The 21,961-nt window shown below is 44.2% G+C and overlaps 1 protein-coding gene across 1 annotated transcript in view; it reads left to right on the top strand.

Moving 5' to 3' along the window:
* Positions 1-21,961, top strand: part of CEP170B (centrosomal protein 170B) — a 325,448-nt gene that overhangs the window by 97,668 nt on the left and 205,819 nt on the right. Inside the window, exon 4 of the mRNA XM_053697256.1 lies at positions 15,630-15,710. Within this exon, the coding sequence (XP_053553231.1) occupies positions 15,630-15,710 (81 nt within the window). The remainder of the gene's footprint in view (positions 1-15,629; positions 15,711-21,961) is intronic.

Below are 21,961 nucleotides of genomic sequence, written 5' to 3'. Positions count from 1 at the left end.
GAGGGATCATGTGACCAGCTTTGCTGGGCTCTTTGCCATTTCCTGTTGGGGAGGAGAATATCCCACAAGTAAGGATGACGCCGTGGACCGGACACACCGTTGGAGAAAGAAATTTATCAGGTAAACATAAATTCTGTTTTAGGTTACATGTATAAGCTGTATTATATAACATATAAATATTACCTGTCTGATTACTGTACTGTCTGAGGGTGCTGTGTATAAACATGATATAAAACTACCTTTAGGTTACATGTATAAGCTGTATTATATAACATATAAATATTACTGTCTGATTACTGTACTGTCTGTCTGAGGGTGCTGTGTATAAACATGATATAAAACTACCTTTATGTTACATGTATAAGCTGTATTATATAACATATAAATATTACCTGTCTGATTACTGTACTGTCTGTCTGAGGGTGCTGTGTATAAACATGATATAAAACTACCTTTAGGTTACATGTATAAGCTGTATTATATAACATATAAATATTACCTGTCTGATTACTGTACTGTCTGTCTGAGGGTGCTGTGTATAAACATGATATAAAACTACCATTAGGTTACATGTATAAGCTGTATTATATAACATATAAATATTACCTATCTGATTACAGTACTGTCTGTCTGTCATGTGCACCTGTATACGTTTGTTTTGTATGGCTAAAGGCATGTGCACCTGTATACGTTTGTTTTATATGTCTAAAGGCATGTGCACCTGTATACGTTTGTTTTGTATGGCTAAAGGCATGTGCACCTGTATACGTTTGTTTTATATGGCTAAAGGCATGTGCACCTGTATACATTTGTTTTGTACGCTCTATCACATGCACAATCTATAACTGGATTATATTTCTTTTATGTAAGCAAGAGTCCATGAGCTAGTGACGTATGGGATATACATTCCTACCAGGAGGGGCAAAGTTTCCCAAATTCAAAATGCCTATAAATACACCCCTCACCACACCCACAAATCAGTTTTACAAACTTTGCCTCCCGTGGAGGTGGTGAAGTAAGTTTGTGCTAGATTCTACGTTGATATGCGCTCTGCAACAGGTTGGAGCCCGGTTTTCCTCTCAGCGTGCAGTGAATGTCAGAGGGATGTGAAGAGAGTATTGCCTATTTGAATTCAATGATCTCCTTCTACGGGGTCTATTTCATAGGTTCTCTGTTATCGGTCGTAGAGATTCATCTCTTACCTCCCTTTTTCCGATCGACGATATACTCTTATATACACCATTACCTCTACTGATTCTCGTTTCAGTACTGGTTTGGCTTTCTACTACATGTAGATGAGTGTCCTGGGGTAAGTAAGTCTTATTTTTGTGACACTCTAAGCTATGGTTGGGCACTTTTATATAAAGTTCTAAATATTTGTGTTTAAACATTTATTTGCCTTGATTCAGGATGTTCAATATTCCTTATTTCAGACAGTCAGTTTCATTATTTGGGATAATGCATTTGAATAATCATTTTTTTCTTACCTTAAAATTTGACTTTTTTCCCTGTGGGCTGTTAGGCTCGCGGGGGCTGAAAATGCTTCATTTTATTGCGTCATTCTTGGCGCGGACTTTTTTGGCGCAAAAAAATTTCTTTGTTATTTCCGGCGTCATACTTGTCACCGGAAGTTGCGTCTTTTTTGACGTTTTTGCGCCAAAAATGTCGGCGTTACCAGATGTGGTGTCATTTTTGGCGCTAAAAGCATTTAGGCGCCAAATAATGTGGGTGTCTTTTTTTGTCGCTAAAAAATATGGGCGTCATTATTGTCTCCACATTATTTAAGTCTCATTGTTTATTTGCTTCTGGTTGCTAGAAGCTTGTTCACTGGCATTTTTTCCCATTCCTGAAACTGTCATTTAAGGAATTTGATCAATTTTGCTTTATATGTTGTTTTTTCTATTACATATTGCAAGATGTCTCAGATTGACCCAGAATCAGAAGATACTTCTGGAAAATCACTGCCTGATGCTGGACCTACCAAAGTTAAGTGTATTTGCTGTAAACTTATGGTATCTGTTCCTCCAGCTGTTGTTTGTAATGAATGTCATGACAAACTTGTTAATGCAGATAATATTTCCTTTAGTAATGTTACATTACCTGTTGCTGTTCCATCAACATCTAATACTCAGAGTGTTCCTGTTAACATAAGAGATTTTGTTTCTAAATCCATTAAGAAGGCTATGTCTGTTATTCCTCCTTCTAGTAAACGTAAAAGGTCTTTTAAAACTTCTCATTTTTCAGATGAATTTTTAAATGAACATCATCATTCTGATTCTGATAATGTTTCCTCTGGTTCAGAGGATTCTGTTTCAGAGGTTGATGCTGATAAATCTTCATATTTATTCAAAATGTAATTTATTCGTTCTTTACTTAAAGAAGTTTTAATTGCATTAGAAATGGAGGATTCTGGTCCTCTTGATACTAAATCTAAACGTTTAAATAAGGTTTTTAAATCTCCTGTAGTTATTCCAGAAGTCTTTCCTGTCCCTGATGCTATTTCTGAAGTAATTTCCAGGGAATGGAATAATTTGGGTAATTCATTTACTCCTTCTAAACGTTTTAAGCAATTATATCCTGTGCCATCTGACAGATTAGAGTTTTGGGACAAAATCCCTAAGGTTGATGGGTCTATCTCTACTCTTGCTAAACGTACTACTATTCCTACGGCAGATAGTACTTCCTTTAAGGATCCTTTAGATAGGAAAATTGAATCCTTTCTAAGAAAAGCTTACTTATGTTCAGGTAATCTTCTTAGACCTGCTATATCTTTAGCGGATGTTGCTGCAGCTTCAACTTTTTGGTTAGAAGCTTTAGTGCAACAAGTAACAGATCATAATTCTCATAGCATTATTATTCTTCTTCAACATGCTAATAATTTTATTTGTGATGCCATCTTTGATATCATTAGGGTTGATGTCAGGTATATGTCTCTAGCTATTTTAGCTAGAAGAGCTTTATGGCTTAAAACTTGGAATGCTGATATGTCTTCTAAGTCAACTTTGCTTTCCCTTTCTTTCCAGGGTAATAAATTATTTGGTTCACAGTTGGATTCTATTATTTCAACTGTTACTGGGGGGAAAGGAACTTTTTTACCACAGGATAAAAAATCTAAAGGTAAATTTAGGTCTAATAATCGTTTTCGTTCCTTTCGTCACAATAAGCAACAACAGCCTGATCCTTCCCCTACAGGAGCGGTATCAGTTTGGAAACCATCTCCAGTCTGGAATAAATCCAAGCCTTTTAGAAAGCCAAAGCCAGCTCCCAAGTCAACATGAAGGTGCGGCCCTCATTCCAGCCCAGCTGGTAGGGGGCAGATTACGGTTTTTCAAAGAAATTTGGATCAATTCGATTCACAATCTTTGGATTCAGAACATAGTTTCAGAAGGGTACAGAATAGGCTTCAAGATAAGGCCTCCTGCAAGAAGATTTTTTTTCTTTCCCGTGTCCCAGTAAACCCAGCGAAGGCTCAAGCATTTCTGAAATGTGTTTCAGATCTAGAGTTGGCTGGAGTAATTATGCCAGTTCCAGTTCTGGAACAGGGGCTGGGATTTTACTCAAATCTCTTTATTGTACCAAAGAAGGAGAATTCCTTCAGACCAGTTCTGGATTTAAAAATATTGAATCATTATGTAAGGATACCAACATTCAAAATGGTAACTATAAGGACTATTCTGCCTTTTGTTCAGCAAGGGCATTATATGTCCACAATAGATTTACAGGATGCATATCTGCATATTCCGATTCATCCAGATCACTATCAGTTTGAGATTCTCTTTCCTAGACAAACATTACCAGTTTGTGGCTCTGCCGTTTGGCCTAGCAACAGCTCCAAGGATTTTTACAAAGGTTCTCGGTGCCCTTCTGTCTGTAATCAGAGAACAGGGTATTGTGGTATTTCCTTATTTGGACGATATCTTGGTACTTGCTCAGTCTTCACATTTAGCAGAATCTCATACGAATCGACTTGTATTGTTTCTTCAAGAACATGGTTGGAGGATCAATTTACCAAAGAGTTCATTGATTCCTCAGACAAGGGTAACCTTTTTAGGTTTCCAGGTAGATTCAGTGTCCATGACTCTGTCTCTGACAGACAAGAGACGTCTAAAATTGGTTTCAGCTTATCGAAACCTTCAGTCTCAATCATTCCCTTCAGTAGCCTTATGCATAGAAATTCTAGGTCTTATGACTGCTGCATCGGATGCGATCCCCTTTGTTCGTTTTCACATGCGACCTCTTCAGCTTTGTATGCTGAACCAGTGGTGCAGGGATTATACAAAGATATCTCAATTAATATCTTTAAAACCGATTGTACGACTCTCTGACGTGGTGGACAGACCACCATCGTTTAGTTCAGGGGGCTTCTTTTGTTCTTCCAACCTGGACTGTGATTTCAACAGATGCAAGTCTGACAGGTTGGGGAGCTGTTTGGGGGTCTCTGACAGCACAAGGAGTTTGGGAATCTCAGGAGGTGAGATTACCGATCAATATTTTGGAACTCTGTGCAATTTTCAGAGCTCTTCAGTCATGTCCTCTTCTAAAGAGAGAGTCGTTCATTTGTTTTCAGACGGACAATGTCACGACTGTGGCATATGTCAATCATCAAGGAGGGTCTCACAGTCCTCTGGCTATGAAAGAAGTATCTCGAATATTGGTGTGGGCGGAATCCAGCTCCTGTCTAATTTCTGCGGTCCATATCCCAGGTATAGACAATTGGGAAGCGGATTATCTCAGTCGCCAAACGTTACATCCGGGCGAATGGTCTCTTCACCCAGAGGTATTTCTTCAGATTGTTCAAATGTGGGGACTTCCAGAAATAGATCTGATGGCTTCTCATCTAAACAAGAAACTTCCCAGGTATCTGTCCAGATCCAGGGATCCTCAGGCGGAGGCAGTGGATGCATTGTCACTTCCTTGGAAGTATCATCCTGCCTATATCTTTCCGCCTCTAGTTCTTCTTCCAAGAGTAATTTCCAAGATTCTAAAGGAGTGCTCGTTTGTTTTGCTGGTGGCTCCAGCATGGCCTCACAGGTTTTGGTATGCGGATCTTGTCCGGATGGCCACTTGCCAACCGTGGACTATTCCGTTAAGACCAGACCTTCTATCGCAAGGTCCTTTTTTCCATCAGGATCTCAAATCCTTAAATTTGAAGGTATGGAGATTGAACGCTTGATTCTCAGTCATAGAGGTTTCTCTGACTTTGTGATTAATACTATGTTACAGGCTCGTAAATCTGTATCTAGGAAGATATATTATCGATTCTGGAAGATTTACATTTCTTGGTGTCTTTCTCATCATTTTTCTTGGCATTCTTTTAGAATTCCTAGAATTTTACAGTTTCTTCAGGATGGTTTGGATAAAGGTTTGTCTGCAAGTTCCTTGAAAGGACAAATCTCTGCTCTTTCTGTTCTTTTTCACAGAAAGATTGCTAGTCTTCCTGATATTCATTGTTTTGTACAAGCTTTGGCTTGTATAAAACCTGTCATTAAGTCAATTTCTCCTCCTTGGAGTTTGAATTTGGTTCTGGGGGCTCTTCAAGCTCCTCCGTTTGAACCTATGCATTCGCTGGACATTAAATTACTTTCTTGGAAAGTTTTGTTTCTTTTGGCCATCTCTTCTGCTAGAAGAGTTTCTGAATTATCTGCTCTTTCTTGTGAGTCTCCTTTTCTGATTTTTAATCAGGATAAGGCGGTGTTGCGAACTTTTTAAATTTTTACCTAAGGTTGTGAATTCTAACAACATTAGTAGAGAAATTGTGGTTCCTTCATTGTGTCCTAATCCTAAGAATTCTAAGGAAAGATCGTTGCATTCTTTGGATGTAGTTAGAGCTTTGAAATATTATGTTGAAGCTACTAAAAATTTCCGAAAGACTTCTAGTCTATTTGATATATTTTCCGGTTCTAGGAAAGGTCAGAAGGCCTCTGCCATTTCTTTGGCGTCTTGGTTAAAGTCTTTGATTCATCATGCTTATGTCGAGTCGGGTAAAACTCCGCCTCAAAGGATTACAGCTCATTCTACTAGGTCAGTTTCTACTTCCTGGGCGTTTAGGAATGAAGCTTCGGTTGATCAGATTTGCAAAGCAGCAACTTGGTCTTCTTTGCATACTTTCACTAAATTCTACCATTTTGATGTGTTTTCTTCTTCTGAAGCAGTTTTTGGTAGAAAAGTACTTCAGGCAGCTGTTTCAGTTTGATTCTTCTGCTTATAATTTCAGTTTTTTTCTTTATAAGATTTAAACTTTGTTTTGGGTGTGGATTATTTTCAGCGGAATTGGCTGTCTTTATTTTATCCCTCCCTCTCTAGTGACTCTTGCGTGGAAGATCCACATCTTGGGTATTCATTATCCCATACGTCACTAGCTCATGGACTCTTGCTAATTACATGAAAGAAAACATAATTTATGTAAGAACTTACCTGATAAATTCATTTCTTTCATATTAGCAAGAGTCCATGAGGCCCACCCTTTTTTGTGGTGGTTATGATTTTTTTGTATAAAGCACAATTATTCCAATTCCTTATTTTTTATGCTTTCGCACTTTTTTCTTATCACCCCACTTCTTGGCTATGCGTTAAACTGATTTGTGGGTGTGGTGAGGGGTGTATTTATAGGCATTTTGAGGTTTGGGAAACTTTGCCCCTCCTGGTAGGAATGTATATCCCATACGTCACTAGCTCATGGACTCTTGCCAATATGAAAGAAATGAATTTATCAGGTAAGTTCTTACATAAATTATGTTATTATATATTTTTGTATCACATCACTGATATTACTTCCGTGCCGCCGTTTCCCACAGATCACCTGACACATTCTCACTATTTATGTTTTGTATTATACACCATAATTATTACTGTGCACAGAGCATTGCTTGCGCTACAACAAGAGTAACGCGTATAATTATTAGTTATTGTACACTGGTCAGGTGTGCTACTGTCTACCAATAGAGCAGTGGGAGACGGTGATTGTTAAAGGGACGTAAAGCAATGAGAAAATGCTCTAGGTCATTACATCATGTGCTACTTGCGCTATTGCTTACATATAAACGCATAGTAAATGGCAGATCTTTTGTTATTTTTTTTATTTTTTTTTTATTTTTAATAAACAAGCTTTATTAATCGATATCAAACAACAATACATAAGTTAGGTACATCACGCAAGACGTCTGTTACAAATATGAATACAAGGTACAAAATTAAGTCCGCAATGACGGACCTACAATAGCTTGATTTTTGTCATGTATTTTTCGAATAAATATACCTATTAACATATAACGAGATCCTGGTTAGATAAGACATTTCCTATTCTCTAACCCACTACACAGAGTGGGTAGCTTTTAGTAGTAAGAGCGAAGGCTAGACAGAAAGAGAAGGGGGGGTGAAGAACATAAAAGAGCGGCACATAGGAGGAGAGAGAGGGGGGGGAGGGTAAGAGGAGGAAGGAAGAGAGAGCGAGGTAGAAGAGAAAAAAAAAAAAAAAAAAAAAAAAAATGTAAGTTTAAATTTGAAGTTGTGGGAGGAGTTACCCTGTAAGGTCACATAATCCATAAAGGTTTAAATCATTTATATTAGGGAGCTGTTCCATTTTTCCAAAATCATTTCATAGGTTGCAATTTGGCCTATCTTAAGGAAGTGTAGTTTTTCTAGTGCAAGAAGTTCGGACACAGAAGACTGCCAATCGCCCGATGAGGGGACATCGGGCGATTTCCACTTTTTGGGGATCAGTCGCTTTGCTCCTGTGAGCATTATTAGCAGTAGGGGTCGGTAATGTACATTTTTAAGTTTTGGGAGGTTTAGAAAAAGTAAGGTTTCAATGGTCATGGGGACCTCCACCTCCATAACCTCCGATATCCTTCTCATCACCCCCGTCCAAAAGTTTCCCAGACTCGGGCACGACCACCAGACATGGGTAAGCGTTCCAAGTTCGCCGCAGCCCCTCCAGCACAGAGGGCTGGCTCTGGGGAAGAGGCAATGTATCCTACTCGGGGTATGATACCATCTGCATTGAAGTTTTAGGTGGATCTCCTGTACAGTAGCCGAAACTGACGATCGCTTAACTAAGGAGAAAGCCCGCAACCACTCTTCATGAGTGTGTTCCGTGCCAAGCTCTCTATGCCATGAAGCTATGTACGTAGGAGGTTGGGTGTCAGGACTAGTCAGTAATAATTTGTATATGAGGGATATCAGTCGCCTCTGAGGACTATTTGCGATACATAATCGTTCGTATGGAGTGGGATCCCTAGTCAATTGGTCTTTGCATTTAAGATGTGTTATGTAGTGTACAAGTTGATTATACCTCAGCCATGAGGTGAAGATGGGGTCATTTATTTCTTTCATTTGGTTCTGGGTTTTGAGTCCCCCGCTCTCAATAGCGTTAAATAGACATCCTTCCTTTAGAGTGTAGGGAGTGTGCAATCTGGAACCCAACTTATAGTATGGTAGTGCAGGGTTTTCCAGTATAGGCATCAGGGGTGAAGGTCCCCGAGTAATGTGAGCAGAGGATGAGGCCACCCTGTCCCATTCAGTTAACACATCTTTTAGTATAGGGTATTTGTTTAGGACTCTGGGGCGTTGTGTCGTGGGTATCCAGGCCAATGTGCCCACATTATTAATTCCTAGAATATGGCTATCTATTCCAACCCATAATTTGTGGATTCCATTTTGTGACCATTCTACAATGTGTTGCAGAGCTATTGCCCGTTTATATGCTTTCAGATCAGGGAAACCCAACCCCCCTCTATCCCTAGGTAAGTACATAGTCCTCCGTGGTATTCTGGGCCTAGTGCCTGCCCATACAAACTGTTCTAACAGCCTCTGCATCTGTGGGATGTAGTCTTCCGGTAAGGAGATCGGAATAGTTTGCAGGATATATAGAATGCGTGGTAGTACATTCATTTTAATGACCCCTATTTTGCCAAGCCATGAGAGTGGTTTGTTCTTCCAGGACGAGAGATCATTAGTTATATCCTGCTTTAGTTTCAAGTAGTTTTCTTTAAATATGTCTTGATGTTTTTGTGGGATATAAATGCCCAAGTATTTTAGTTTTGTTGTGGATATTGGGATATTATATGCGTCTCGAAGCATGTCTATGTGTTCCTGGGGGGCGCTAATATTAAGTAACTCTGATTTCCCCAAATTTAACTGGAAGTTTGAGACCATTCCATAGTTATTTAGCTCCCTAAGGAGTTCAGGGACCGATGTATGGATATTTGTGAGGGTGTACAGAATGTCGTCCGCATAAAGTGCCTGTTTATGTTCAATGTCGCCCAGCTGGACCCCTGTGATTTTGTTATTTCGCCGAATCCTCTGTGCTAGGGCTTCTATGGTCAAGGCGAACAGCAACGGAGACAGAGGGCACCCCTGTCTGGTTCCGTTTGTTATCTTGAACGGTTCTGAAAGCGTGCCGTTCACCCTTACACGGGCTCCCGGGGCGGAGTACAGCGAAAACACCATATTCAGGAAACTCTCCCCGAAGTTCATTGATCGCATCACTCGGCGCAGAAAAGGCCAACCGACCCGGTCGAAGGCCTTCTCTGCGTCGGTCGAGAAGAGGGCCATAGGCACTCCTTCAACTCTTGCATAGTTTGTCAGCTGTAGAACCTTGGTGGTGTTGTCGCGTGCCTCTCTACCCGGGATGAAACCCACCTGGTCTGGAGAGATCAAATTTGGCAGAAATTTATTGAGGCGCTTTGCCAGAATTTTAGCTAGTAGTTTAATGTCTGTGTTTAATAGTGATATTGGTCTAAAGTTTTCTGGGGTTGTGGGTTCTTTACCCGGTTTGGGGATAACCGTTATGTGTGCCTCCAGCATAGATTTCATCAGTTTGGGGCAGTCTCTTAAATTATTAAATAGTTGGAGTAAGCTTGGGGCCAGTATAGGAAGAAATGCCTTGAAATATCTAGGTGTGAGTCCGTCAGGACCCGGGCATTTCCCTTTGGGGAGATCTCTAATTGCGTCAGTCAGTTCCTCTAGAGTAATTGGGGCGTCTAAGGCGTCCATGTCTGTGTCGTCAAGCCGGGGCAACTCAAGATCAGAGAGGTATTCGTCAATTTGAGTTTCCTTATTAGGTGGAGAATCAACAGTCTGCGTCCCATTTGATTCGTTAGGCAAGATATATAGTTTGTTATAGTAAGTGTGAAAAGCCTCTGCTATCTGTCTACTGCCCTCGATCTTGGAGCCATCTTTTGCCTTTAAGTGGTGTATATAAGCTTTAAGCTGTAATCTACGGATCGATCTCGCCAACAGCCTGCCTGGCTTGTTGCCCCCTTCGTAATACTGTTGTTTGGACCAAAACAGTCGTCTGTGGTGAGCTGTCATAAGATGGTTTTTGAGGTCTAGTCTGGCCGTTGTAATGCTAGCTTTGATTGTTTTGTCATTCGGTTTGAGCTTATGCTTGGCCTCCAGGTCAGAGACTACAGTCAGTAGTTGTGTGTGTTTCTCTCTGTATAATCTAATCTGCCTTGCTTTGTGTTTAAGAAACACACCGCGGATAACACACTTGTGTGCCTCCCATGTATTTGGCAGGGAGGTACTTGTGGGGTCATTGATTAAGAAGTATTCAGTCAGGGACTTACCGACGTCCTCGGCTATAGGTGGCGATTCCAAGAAGGAGTCATCCAATCTCCAGATATATGTTGTTGGAGGAATGTCAGGCCATGTCACATTGCATATCACAGGTGCATGATCGGACCATGTAATGGAACCAATCCTACAGTCCACTGTCAAGTCAAGACCTATGGAGTCCGTAAAGAAATAGTCTATGCGTGAGTATTTGTCATGTGGGGGGGAAAAATATGTGTAGTCACGGTCCGTTGGATGTAGTGTTCTCCACACATCGTGGAGTTGAACATCGGCAAGAGATGCCCTTACACTTTTAGTAGATCTACGGGGGACGTTGGAAGACCCGTTAGACGTGTCAAGAGGTGGGTCCAATGGTAGATTCAGATCCCCTGCTACAAACATGGGGCCTTTGGAGTGGTCTAATAGTATCTTGGTAACACGCTGTACAAAATGATGTTGGGCTGTGTTTGGTGCATATATGCAAGCCAGCGTGATAGGATGGGTATATAGTGTGCCTTGTATTAATAAATACCGACCCTCAGGGTCTTTTTCAACATGGGCGACCCTGATTGGTACAGTTTTGTGTATTAATATGCCCACCCCCCCCTTTTTTTCAGAGCCGGATGAAAAGTAGGTAGAGGTGTATGTACTATCTAACCATTTTGGCTCTCTGCCCCTACGGAAATGTGTTTCCTGTATAAAGACAATTTGGCCATTTAACCGTTTAAATTCTATAAGGGCGATTGACCTCTTACCTGGGTTGTTCAGTCCCTTTGCGTTTATCGAGACGAGTGTGAGGCCATGGGAACCGAATCTGCTCCTCTTCGGATCCATTCTAAGAGAAAAAAAAAAAAAAAAAATACAAAGAAGGGGAGGGAAAGAGGTTGAAGAGTAGAGTTGGGAAAGTAGGAATGTATTAGGTGCCGCAGAGAAAGAAATAAGGTGGAGAGAAAGGATAACCAGGATTTTATTACACTTTAGATAGTTAACTGCCCGACACTAAGGGCAGAGTAAGTATATTATGTTTATGTAACAATAGCTTTCCCTGTTAAAGAGATATCTTTTAGATACCAGAATGAACAAGTCAGAGAAAGCGAATTAAACTATTTAGTGTCAATTGGGGTAGTATCCCCAAAGTGGACAATTTTTGACTAAATGTATTTATAGAAACCCTAATGCATTGGTCTAATCTTAAAACAAACAAAAAAAAAAAAAAAAAAAAAAAAAGGGATAGAGTGCTCTGGGATTAGTTGGTCTATGTTAGGTTGTAAAATAGGGGGATGAGGTCCGCTACATATTGAAGAGGCGATGATATGGCCTTATATAGGTAACTACGCTCCAGGGTCCTATATGGGCCCCAGGGTCTAACATGGTGTGTCTCTTGGCGAAGTCTTTTGTGATTAGCTGTCCATAGGGAAAGCCTTCCTCTGTTTATACAAGTGGGGTATAAGGATGGGGAGGGAGGGGAGGGAGGAGGGGTTGAAGCAGGATGGGTATGGTAAGGGAGAGGGGAAATTTGCATTTACCTGTCTATACACTAAAACACAGAACTTTTACAAGACCAAACTGTATTTCAACATTTTAATATAACAATTTCAAACCTTCCTTGAGCAAAGGAAACATCTAAGGAGGGAGCAAACCGGTACAACCTTCAATATTCTGTAGTGAGAGTTAACTGGTGTGGTCTATGTCCGTGGGGGGCCCCAAGGACTGGGTCCCCCCTTAGTCACACCCTTCATCAGATTCCCACCACAGTCGTGAGCCCATTGTCCCTTTCCAAACAGAATCTTGGAGAATCAGAGTTCCCTCTCAAGGGATCAATTAGTCCTGGTCAGATGTGTTGATGACCTCTGAATTCTTTTGCCGCATAGGAGTGGCCTCTTCATTGTTGATTGCAAGAGCTGCATAGAAGGCCTGTGGGTCCCCTCCTGGCTTAAAGACCGCTGTTTTGTTGTTATGAGTCGCCATCAGTGAGACTGGGAAGCCCCACCGGTATTGCACCTTATTTTCTCTGAGAATAGAAGTAATATAGCCCAGTTCCCTTCTTTTCTGCAATGTCACTGGTGATAGGTCCGAAAAAAGTTGGATTTTTTCTCCCGCATGTGTTATAGATTGTTTGGCTCTAGCACATTTAAGTATCTCCTCTTTTTCCTTAAAACTTAGGAATTTAATTATTATGTCCCTGGGTGGGCCTTTGGGTGGTGGTTTGGGCCGGAGTGCCCTGTGTGCTCGCTCCAGAGCAATCTCTGGGGAATTGGGTGTGCCTTTTATCGTACGGAAGAGGCTCTGCAGATACCCCTCTATAGCAGGAGGATGTATAGATTCAGAAACACCTCTGACCCTTATGTTGTTTCTGCGGCAACGGTTTTCAAGGTCCTCCAGCTTGTCAGAGAGGACCTGCAGATCTGCATGTTGCTGTTGTATTTCTACGCTATTGCGTTGCACTGTGGTCGCCATTGAACCCTGATCTATTTCTGTTTTAGACACTCTGCTTTCCAGGACATTAATATCTTTCTTTAGGTCACCAAAAAGGCTCCTCATCTCTTGGAGCACCCCCTGTATGTCCTCTTTTGATGACAGATAGCGTAAGTCCCCTTTAGTTAAAGGTTGTGATTGCTCTGCAGTTTGTGGGGTCAGTTCCTTGGTTGCCTGTGTGTTTTGAATGTGGGCCATATCTCCTGCTTGTGAATCTAGGTTTGTGTCAAGTGGTTTGAGGTATCTGCTCAATGGTCTGGCAGTTTTGTTCTTATCAGCCTTATTGTTTTTTTTAATAGGCATCCCCACTTCTAAGGGAAAGTCTGTGTAGATGTACCCGTACTGTCCCTTTAAATTAATGGGCTGCTTGAAATTTGGTGCGTCTTGCCAGGGGAATACAGCTTCTATTTTGTTGTTTGTTTGTTTTTTTTTTTCTTTCCTTAAGTTTTCATTAATAATAAGTGGTTGTGAGTTCAAGCCTCTTGCTTATCTGTGTGATCGTTTTCTAGTCTGTATACTATGTGGGACAAGCAGAGTACCCCACAGCGTTATAAACAGTCACCTCTGCAAATGAACACAGGAAGCCTGTTGCGCAGTTTTAAAATATGGGCTTAACTTGTTGTGCGGGTCAGGCAGCGATCTGGGTGATGTTGATGTAGTGCACCAGTATTATAAACATGTGCGGCTACTTACAAAGAATTTTTGGCTCCACCGCTCTCCTTTTTCTTTGCTGAGGCCATCCTGTCTGTCAATGGCGTCGCCACGTGGTTGAACGCTCCGGTACGGATCCTTGCTAAACCTGCAGATGTGATCCTAGCATGGAGTGCTACTGCTTACGGTAAGTGCGGCAGGTTTGTTTCCAGCTGGGTTTATTCCGATCAGGCAGGGTCACGCTGCAGGCCGCTCCAAACTGCCTGGGTGTCGATGCTCCCAATAATCAGATGTGTCAAAGGCCGCAGTCAGCGCGTCCCACAGACCTATATTATGTGCACTTGGGTGAAGCTCTGTGGGTTTTAGATCATTGTATAACCGGATCGCTCCCCTGTGTTTTATGATGGTTTTGGAGAGTTTAAAAGGGTCTCATAAGTATTTTAAAGTATGTTATCCACTTTGGGGATTAGGAGCTCTTTCAGCAATCTGCCATTCGCCTGCGTGGCAAAACTCCACCCCCGATCTTTTGTTATTTTTATCTCAGGACAGAAATATAATTTATGTAATGCATTCTAAATTGCCCTGTTTTAGACCTGTGTCCCTGTAAGCCCTGTTTTAGACCTGTGTCCCGGTAAGCCCTGTTTTAGACCTATGTCCCTGTAAGCCCTGTTTTAGACCTGTGTCCCGGTAAACCCTGTTTTAGACCTTTGTCTCTGTAAGCCCTGTTTTAGACCTGTGTCTCTGTAAGCCCTGTTTTAGACCTGTGTCCCGGTAAGCCCTGTTTTAGACCTGTGTCCCGGTAAGCCCTGTTTTAGACCTGTGTCCCTGTAAGCCGTGTTTTAGACCTGTGTCCCTGTAAGCCGTGTTTTAGACCTGTGTCCCTGTAAGCCCTGTTTTAGACCTGTGTCCCTGTAGGCCCTGTTTTAGACCTGTGTCCCGGTAAGCCCTGTTTTAGACCTGTGTCCCGGTAAGCCCTGTTTTAGACCTGTGTCCCGGTAAGCCCTGTTTTAGACCTGTGTCCCTGTAAGCCCTGTTTTAGACCTGTGTCCCGGTAAGCCCTGTTTTAGACCTGTGTCCCTGTAAGCCCTGTTTTAGACCTGTGTCCCTGTAAGCCCTGTTTTAGACCTGTGTCTCTGTAAGCCCTGTTTTAGACCTGTGTCCCTGTAAGCCCTGTTTTAGACCTGTGTCTCTGTAAGCCCTGTTTTAGACCTGTGTCCCTGTAAGCCCTGTTTTAGACCTGTGTCTCTGTAAGCCCTGTTTTAGACCTGTGTCCCTGTAAGCCCTGTTTTAGACCTGTGTCCCCTGTAAGCCCTGTTTTAGACCTGTGTCCCCTGTAAGCCCTGTTTTAGACCTGTGTCCCCTGTAAGCCCTGTTTTAGACCTGTGTCCCCTGTAAGCCCTGTTTTAGACCTGTGTCCCCGGTAAGCCCTGTTTTAGACCTGTGTCCCGGTAAGCCCTGTTTTAGACCTGTGTCCCGGTAAGCCCTGTTTTAGACCTGTGTCCCGGTAAGCCCTGTTTTAGACCTGTGTCCCGGTAAGCCCTGTTTTAGACCTGTGTCCCGGTAAGCCCTGTTTTAGACCTGTGTCCCGGTAAGCCCTGTTTTAGACCTGTGTCCCGGTAAGCCCTGTTTTAGACCTGTGTCCCGGTAAGCCCTGTTGCTTTTGTGTAAAACTTGCGCTTGTTTGATGTTACCTAGGGAAGATAAGGGGCAAATTCTGCTTGCCTGCCGCAACTGAGTATAATTGAATTTTATTAACTTGCCAGACAAGCTGCTGACGTTTGTGCACAGCTTATGATGGGAAGGTTCCTTACTTCTGCAGCACAGTAATATTTATACGTAATGGAAAACGGATTAACCCTTTAGCTGCTGTGTGTCTGTGATAATGACAAAGCCAGTAACGTGACCATTAATGCGATTTATCAGTGATATTTGTTTTTCTCTCTTCACAGACCTTTGTTAACGATGTGCGGATTCCTGACCAGAAGTACATCACCTTAAGGCTGAATGATGTCATCCGATTTGGCTACGATATCCTTTTAGTGATATGCTGGTGTGACACAGTATTCATAGGGGCGGCTTGTACTTAATTATTACCTGGGGTTTAGCGATACTGGATGGGCAAACTCAGTATTAACCCTCTAGATATAATGTTACAGACCCAGTGACCATTCTGTGCTTCTGGTTACATAATAAGTGTATCACTGCGTCTGGCCTGGGGGTCTCAAGGAATTGCTGCTGAATGTGATGTGTTTAACCTCTTCAGTGCTGAGCCATCTCACAAGCCTGAGCTGTTCTGCAGTTACACATCTCTTTCAGTATTTTGTCTCGCACAAATCATGTCTCTTTATTTGTATCATGTTTAGAATATACATATACGGACACAGTATGTAATCACCTGACCGTCGCACCTATATGAACCCTGAGCATTAAATCCACAGTAAATTAAACTTTTAAACAATTTTCCAATTTACTCCCATTATCAATTTTTTTGTTGTTCTTTTGGTATCCTTTTTTAAAAGCATACCTAGGTAGGCTCAGGAGCATGGGAGCTATCTGCTGATTGGTAATGCGTTGCTGCACCTTCAACAAAGGATAACAGGAGAACAAAGCAAATTAAATAGTAAATTAGAAACGGTGTAAAATGAAGTGCTCTGTCTGAATCATGAAAGAAAAGTTTTGGGTTTCGTGTCCCTTTTTAATAAGGAGTTGGCCCCTCTTTAAGGCTATTAGAGCCGTCCCTCTTATGGGTAGGTTTTCTGCTAGATTTTACTGTGTGTCTGTGGGAATTTGTGCCCATTCAGTCAGAAGATTGAGGTGAGACCCTGTCTGACCAGTCGCTGCTCCAATTCATCTCCGTAGGTTACTTCAGCTGGCACTTGGCACTGCGCATGCTGTCGTGAGGCTTCGTACAGCGGCAGTGATACAGCACTTCAGCACTAGCCAGCCCTGTGAGCTTGTGTGGTCTGTCACTTTGTGTCTGGGCTCCTAGACACTACTACTGCACAATAACAGCACTTCAGCACTAGCCAGCCCTGTGAGCTTGTGTGGTCTGTCACTTTGTGTCTGGGCTCCTAGACACTACTACTGCACAATAACAGCACTTCAGCACTAGCCAGCCCTGTGAGCTTGTGTGGTCTGTCACTTTGTGTCTGGGTTCCTAGACACTACTACTGCACAATAACAGCACTCACTACACCTGCCCTGTGAGCTTGTGTGGTCTGTCACTTTGTGCCTGGGCTCCTAGACACTACTACTGCACAATAACAGCACTCACTAGCCCTGCCCTGTGAGCTTGTGTGGTCTGTCACTTTGTGTCTGGGTTCCTAGACACTACTACTGCACAATAACAGCACTCACTAGCCCTGCCCTGTGAGCTTGTGTGGTCTGTCACTTTGTGCCTGGGCTCCTAAACACTACTACTGCACAATAACGGCACTCACTAGCCCTGCCCTGTGAGCTTGTGTGGTCTGTCACTTTGTGCCTGGGCTCCTAAACACTACTACTGCACAATAACGGCACTCACTAGCCCTGCCCTGTGAGCTTGTGTGGTCTGTCACTTTGTGTCTGGGTTCCTAGACACTACTACTGCACAATAACAGCACTCACTAGCCTGGGTCTGTGAGCTTGTGTGGTCTGTCACTTTGTGTCTGGGTTCCTAGACACTACTACTGCACAATAACAGCACTCACTAGCCCTGCCCTGTGAGCTTGTGTGGTCTGTCACTTTGTGTCTGGGCTCCTAGACACTACTACTGCACAATAACAGCACTCACTAGCCCTGCCCTGTAAGCTTGTGTGGTCTGTCACTTTGTGCCTGGGTTCCTAGACACTACTACTGCACAATAACAGCACTCACTAGCCCTGCCCTGTGAGCTTGTGTGGTCTGTCACTTTGTGCCTGGGCTCCTAGACACTACTACTGCACAATAACAGCACTTCAGCACTAGCCAGCCCTGTGAGCTTGTGTGGTCTGTCACTTTGTGTCTGGGTTCCTAGACACTACTACTGCACAATAACAGCACTCACTAGCCCTGCCCTGTGAGCTTGTGTGGTCTGTCACTTTGTGTTTGGGTTCCTAGACACTACTACTGCACAATAACAGCACTCACTAGCCTGGGTCTGTGAGCTTGTGTGGTCTGTCACTTTGTGTCTGGGTTCCTAGACACTACTACTGCACAATAACAGCACTCACTAGCCCTGCCCTGTGAGCTTGTGTGGTCTGTCACTTTGGGTCTGGGCTCCTAGACACTACTACTGCACAATAACAGCACTCACTAGCCTGGGTCTGTGAGCTTGTGTGGTCTGTCACTTTGTGTCTGGGCTCCTAGACACTACTACTGCACAATAACAGCACTCACTAGCCCTGCCCTGTGAGCTTGTGTGGTCTGTCACTTTGTGTCTGGGTTCCTAGACACTACTACTGCACAATAACAGCACTCACTAGCCCTGCCCTGTGAGCTTGTGTGGTCTGTCACTTTGTGTCTGGGCTCCTAGACACTACTACTGCACAATAACAGCACTCACTAGCCCTGCCCTGTAAGCTTGTGTGGTCTGTCACTTTGTGCCTGGGTTCCTAGACACTACTACTGCACAATAACAGCACTCACTAGCCCTGCCCTGTGAGCTTGTGTGGTCTGTCACTTTGTGCCTGGGCTCCTAGACACTACTACTGCACAATAACAGCACTCACTAGCCTGGGTCTGTGAGCTTGTGTGGTCTGTCACTTTGTGTCTGGGTTCCTAGACACTACTACTGCACAATAACAGCACTCACTAGCCCTGCCCTGTGAGCTTGTGTGGTCTGTCACTTTGTGTCTGGGTTCCTAGACACTACTACTGCACAATAACAGCACTCACTAGCCCTGCCCTGTGAGCTTGTGTGGTCTGTCACTTTGTGTCTGGGCTCCTAAACACTACTACTGCACAATAACGGCACTCACTAGCCCTGCCCTGTGAGCTTGTGTGGTCTGTCACTTTGTGTCTGGGCTCCTAGACACTACTACTGCACAATAACAGCACTCACTAGCCTGGGTCTGTGAGCTTGTGTGGTCTGTCACTTTGTGTCTGGGCTCCTAGACACTTCTACTGCACAATAACAGCACTCACTAGCCCTGCCCTGTAAGCTTGTGTGGTCTGTCACTTTGTGTCTGGGCTCCTAGACACTACTACTGCACAATAACAGCACTCACTAGCCCTGCCCTGTGAGCTTGTGTGGTCTGTCACTTTGTGCCTGGGCTCCTAGACACTACTACTGCACAATAACAGCACTCACTAGCCTGGGTCTGTGAGCTTGTGTGGTCTGTCACTTTGTGTCTGGGTTCCTAGACACTACTACTGCACAATAACAGCACTCACTAGCCCTGCCCTGTGAGCTTGTGTGGTCTGTCACTTTGTGTCTGGGTTCCTAGACACTACTACTGCACAATAACAGCACTCACTAGCCCTGCCCTGTGAGCTTGTGTGGTCTGTCACTTTGTGTCTGGGCTCCTAAACACTACTACTGCACAATAACGGCACTCACTAGCCCTGCCCTGTGAGCTTGTGTGGTCTGTCACTTTGTGTCTGGGCTCCTAGACACTACTACTGCACAATAACAGCACTCACTAGCCTGGGTCTGTGAGCTTGTGTGGTCTGTCACTTTGTGTCTGGGTTCCTAGACACTTCTACTGCACAATAACAGCACTCACTAGCCCTGCCCTGTGAGCTTGTGTGGTCTGTCACTTTGTGTCTGGGCTCCTAGACACTACTACTGCACAATAACAGCACTCACTAGCCCTGCCCTGTGAGCTTGTGTGGTCTGTCACTTTGTGCCTGGGTTCCTAGACACTACTACTGCACAATAACAACACTCACTAGCCCTGCCCTGTGAGCTTGTGTGGTCTGTCACTTTGTGCCTGGGCTCCTAGACACTACTACTGCACAATAACAGCACTCACTAGCCCTGCCCTGTGAGCTTGTGTGGTCTGTCACTTTGTGTCTGGGCTCCTAGACACTTCTACTGCACAATAACAGCACTCACTAGCCCTGCCCTGTAAGCTTGTGTGGTCTGTCACTTTGTGTCTGGGCTCCTAGACACTACTACTGCGCAATAACAGCACTCACTAGCCCCGCCCTGTGAGCTTGTGTGGTCTGTCACTTTGTGCCTGGGCTCCTAGACACTACTACTGCACAATAACAGCACTCACTAGCCCTGCCCTGTGAGCTTGTGTGGTCTGTCACTTTGTGTCTGGGTTCCTAGACACTACTACTGCACAATAACAGCACTCACTAGCCCTGCCCTGTGAGCTTGTGTGGTCTGTCACTTTGTGTCTGGGTTCCTAGACACTACTACTGCACAATAACAGCACTCACTAGCCCTGCCCTGTGAGCTTGTGTGGTCTGTCACTTTGTGCCTGGGCTCCTAGACACTACTACTGCACAATAACAGCACTCACTAGCCCTGCCCTGTGAGCTTGTGTGGTCTGTCACTTTGTGCCTGGGTTCCTAGACACTTCTACTGCACAATAACAGCACTCACTACACCTGCCCTGTGAGCTTGTGTGGTCTGTCACTTTGTGCCTGGGTTCCTAGACACTACTACTGCACAATAACAGCACTCACTAGCCTGGGTCTGTGAGCTTGTGTGGTCTGTCACTTTGTGCCTGGGTTCCTAGACACTACTACTGCACAATAACAGCACTCACTAGCCCGCCCTGTGAGCTTGTGTGGTCTGTCACTTTGTGTCTGGGCTCCTAGACACTACTACTGCACAATAACAGCACTCACTAGCCCTGCCCTGTGAGCTTGTGTGGTCTGTCACTTTGTGTCTGGGTTCCTAGACACTACTACTGCACAATAACAGCACTCACTAGCCCTGCCCTGTGAGCTTGTGTGGTCTGTCACTTTGTGTCTGGGCTCCTAGACACTACTACTGCACAATAACAGCACTCACTAGCCCTGCCCTGTGAGCTTGTGTGGTCTGTCACTTTGTGTTTGGGTTCCTAGACACTACTACTGCACAATAACGGCACTCACTAGCCCTGCCCTGTGAGCTTGTGTGGTCTGTCACTTTGTGTCTGGGCTCCTAAACACTACTACTGCACAATAACGGCACTCACTAGCCCTGCCCTGTGAGCTTGTGTGGTCTGTCACTTTGTGTCTGGGCTCCTAGACACTACTACTGCACAATAACAGCACTCACTAGCCTGGGTCTGTGAGCTTGTGTGGTCTGTCACTTTGTGTCTGGGTTCCTAGACACTACTACTGCACAATAACAGCACTCACTAGCCCTGCCCTGTGAGCTTGTGTGGTCTGTCACTTTGTGCCTGGGTTCCTAGACACTACTACTGCACAATAACAGCACTCACTAGCCCTGCCCTGTGAGCTTGTGTGGTCTGTCACTTTGTGTCTGGGTTCCTAGACACTACTACTGCACAATAACAGCACTCACTAGCCCTGCCCTGTGAGCTTGTGTGGTCTGTCACTTTGTGCCTGGGTTCCTAGACACTACTACTGCACAATAACAGCACTCACTAGCCCTGCCCTGTGAGCTTGTGTGGTCTGTCACTTTGTGCCTGGGCTCCTAGACACTACTACTGCACAATAACAGCACTCACTAGCCCTGCCCTGTGAGCTTGTGTGGTCTGTCACTTTGTGTCTGGGCTCCTAGACACTTCTACTGCACAATAACAGCACTCACTAGCCCTGCCCTGTGAGCTTGTGTGGTCTGTCACTTTGTGTCTGGGTTCCTAGACACTACTACTGCACAATAACAGCACTCACTAGCCCTGCCCTGTGAGCTTGTGTGGTCTGTCACTTTGTGTCTGGGCTCCTAGACACTACTACTGCACAATAACAGCACTCACTAGCCCTGCCCTGTGAGCTTGTGTGGTCTGTCACTTTGTGCCTGGGCTCCTAGACACTACTACTGCACAATAACAGCACTCACTAGCCCTGCCCTGTGAGCTTGTGTGGTCTGTCACTTTGTGTCTGGGTTCCTAGACACTTCTACTGCCCAATAACAGCACTCACTAGCCCTGCCCTGTGAGCTTGTGTGGTCTGTCACTTTGTGTCTGGGCTCCTAGACACTACTACTGCACAATAACAGCACTCACTAGCCTGGGTCTGTGAGCTTGTGTGGTCTGTCACTTTGTGTCTGGGTTCCTAGACACTACTACTGCACAATAACAGCACTCACTAGCCCTGCCCTGTGAGCTTGTGTGGTCTGTCACTTTGTGTCTGGGTTCCTAGACACTACTACTGCACAATAACAGCACTCACTAGCCCTGCCCTGTGAGCTTGTGTG

This window comes from Bombina bombina, chromosome 1, assembly GCF_027579735.1.
Source record: "Bombina bombina isolate aBomBom1 chromosome 1, aBomBom1.pri, whole genome shotgun sequence".
NCBI lineage: Eukaryota > Metazoa > Chordata > Amphibia > Anura > Bombinatoridae > Bombina > Bombina bombina.
The sequence above is the reverse complement of the archived record's forward strand: the minus strand, read 5'-3'. Positions and strand labels throughout refer to the sequence as shown.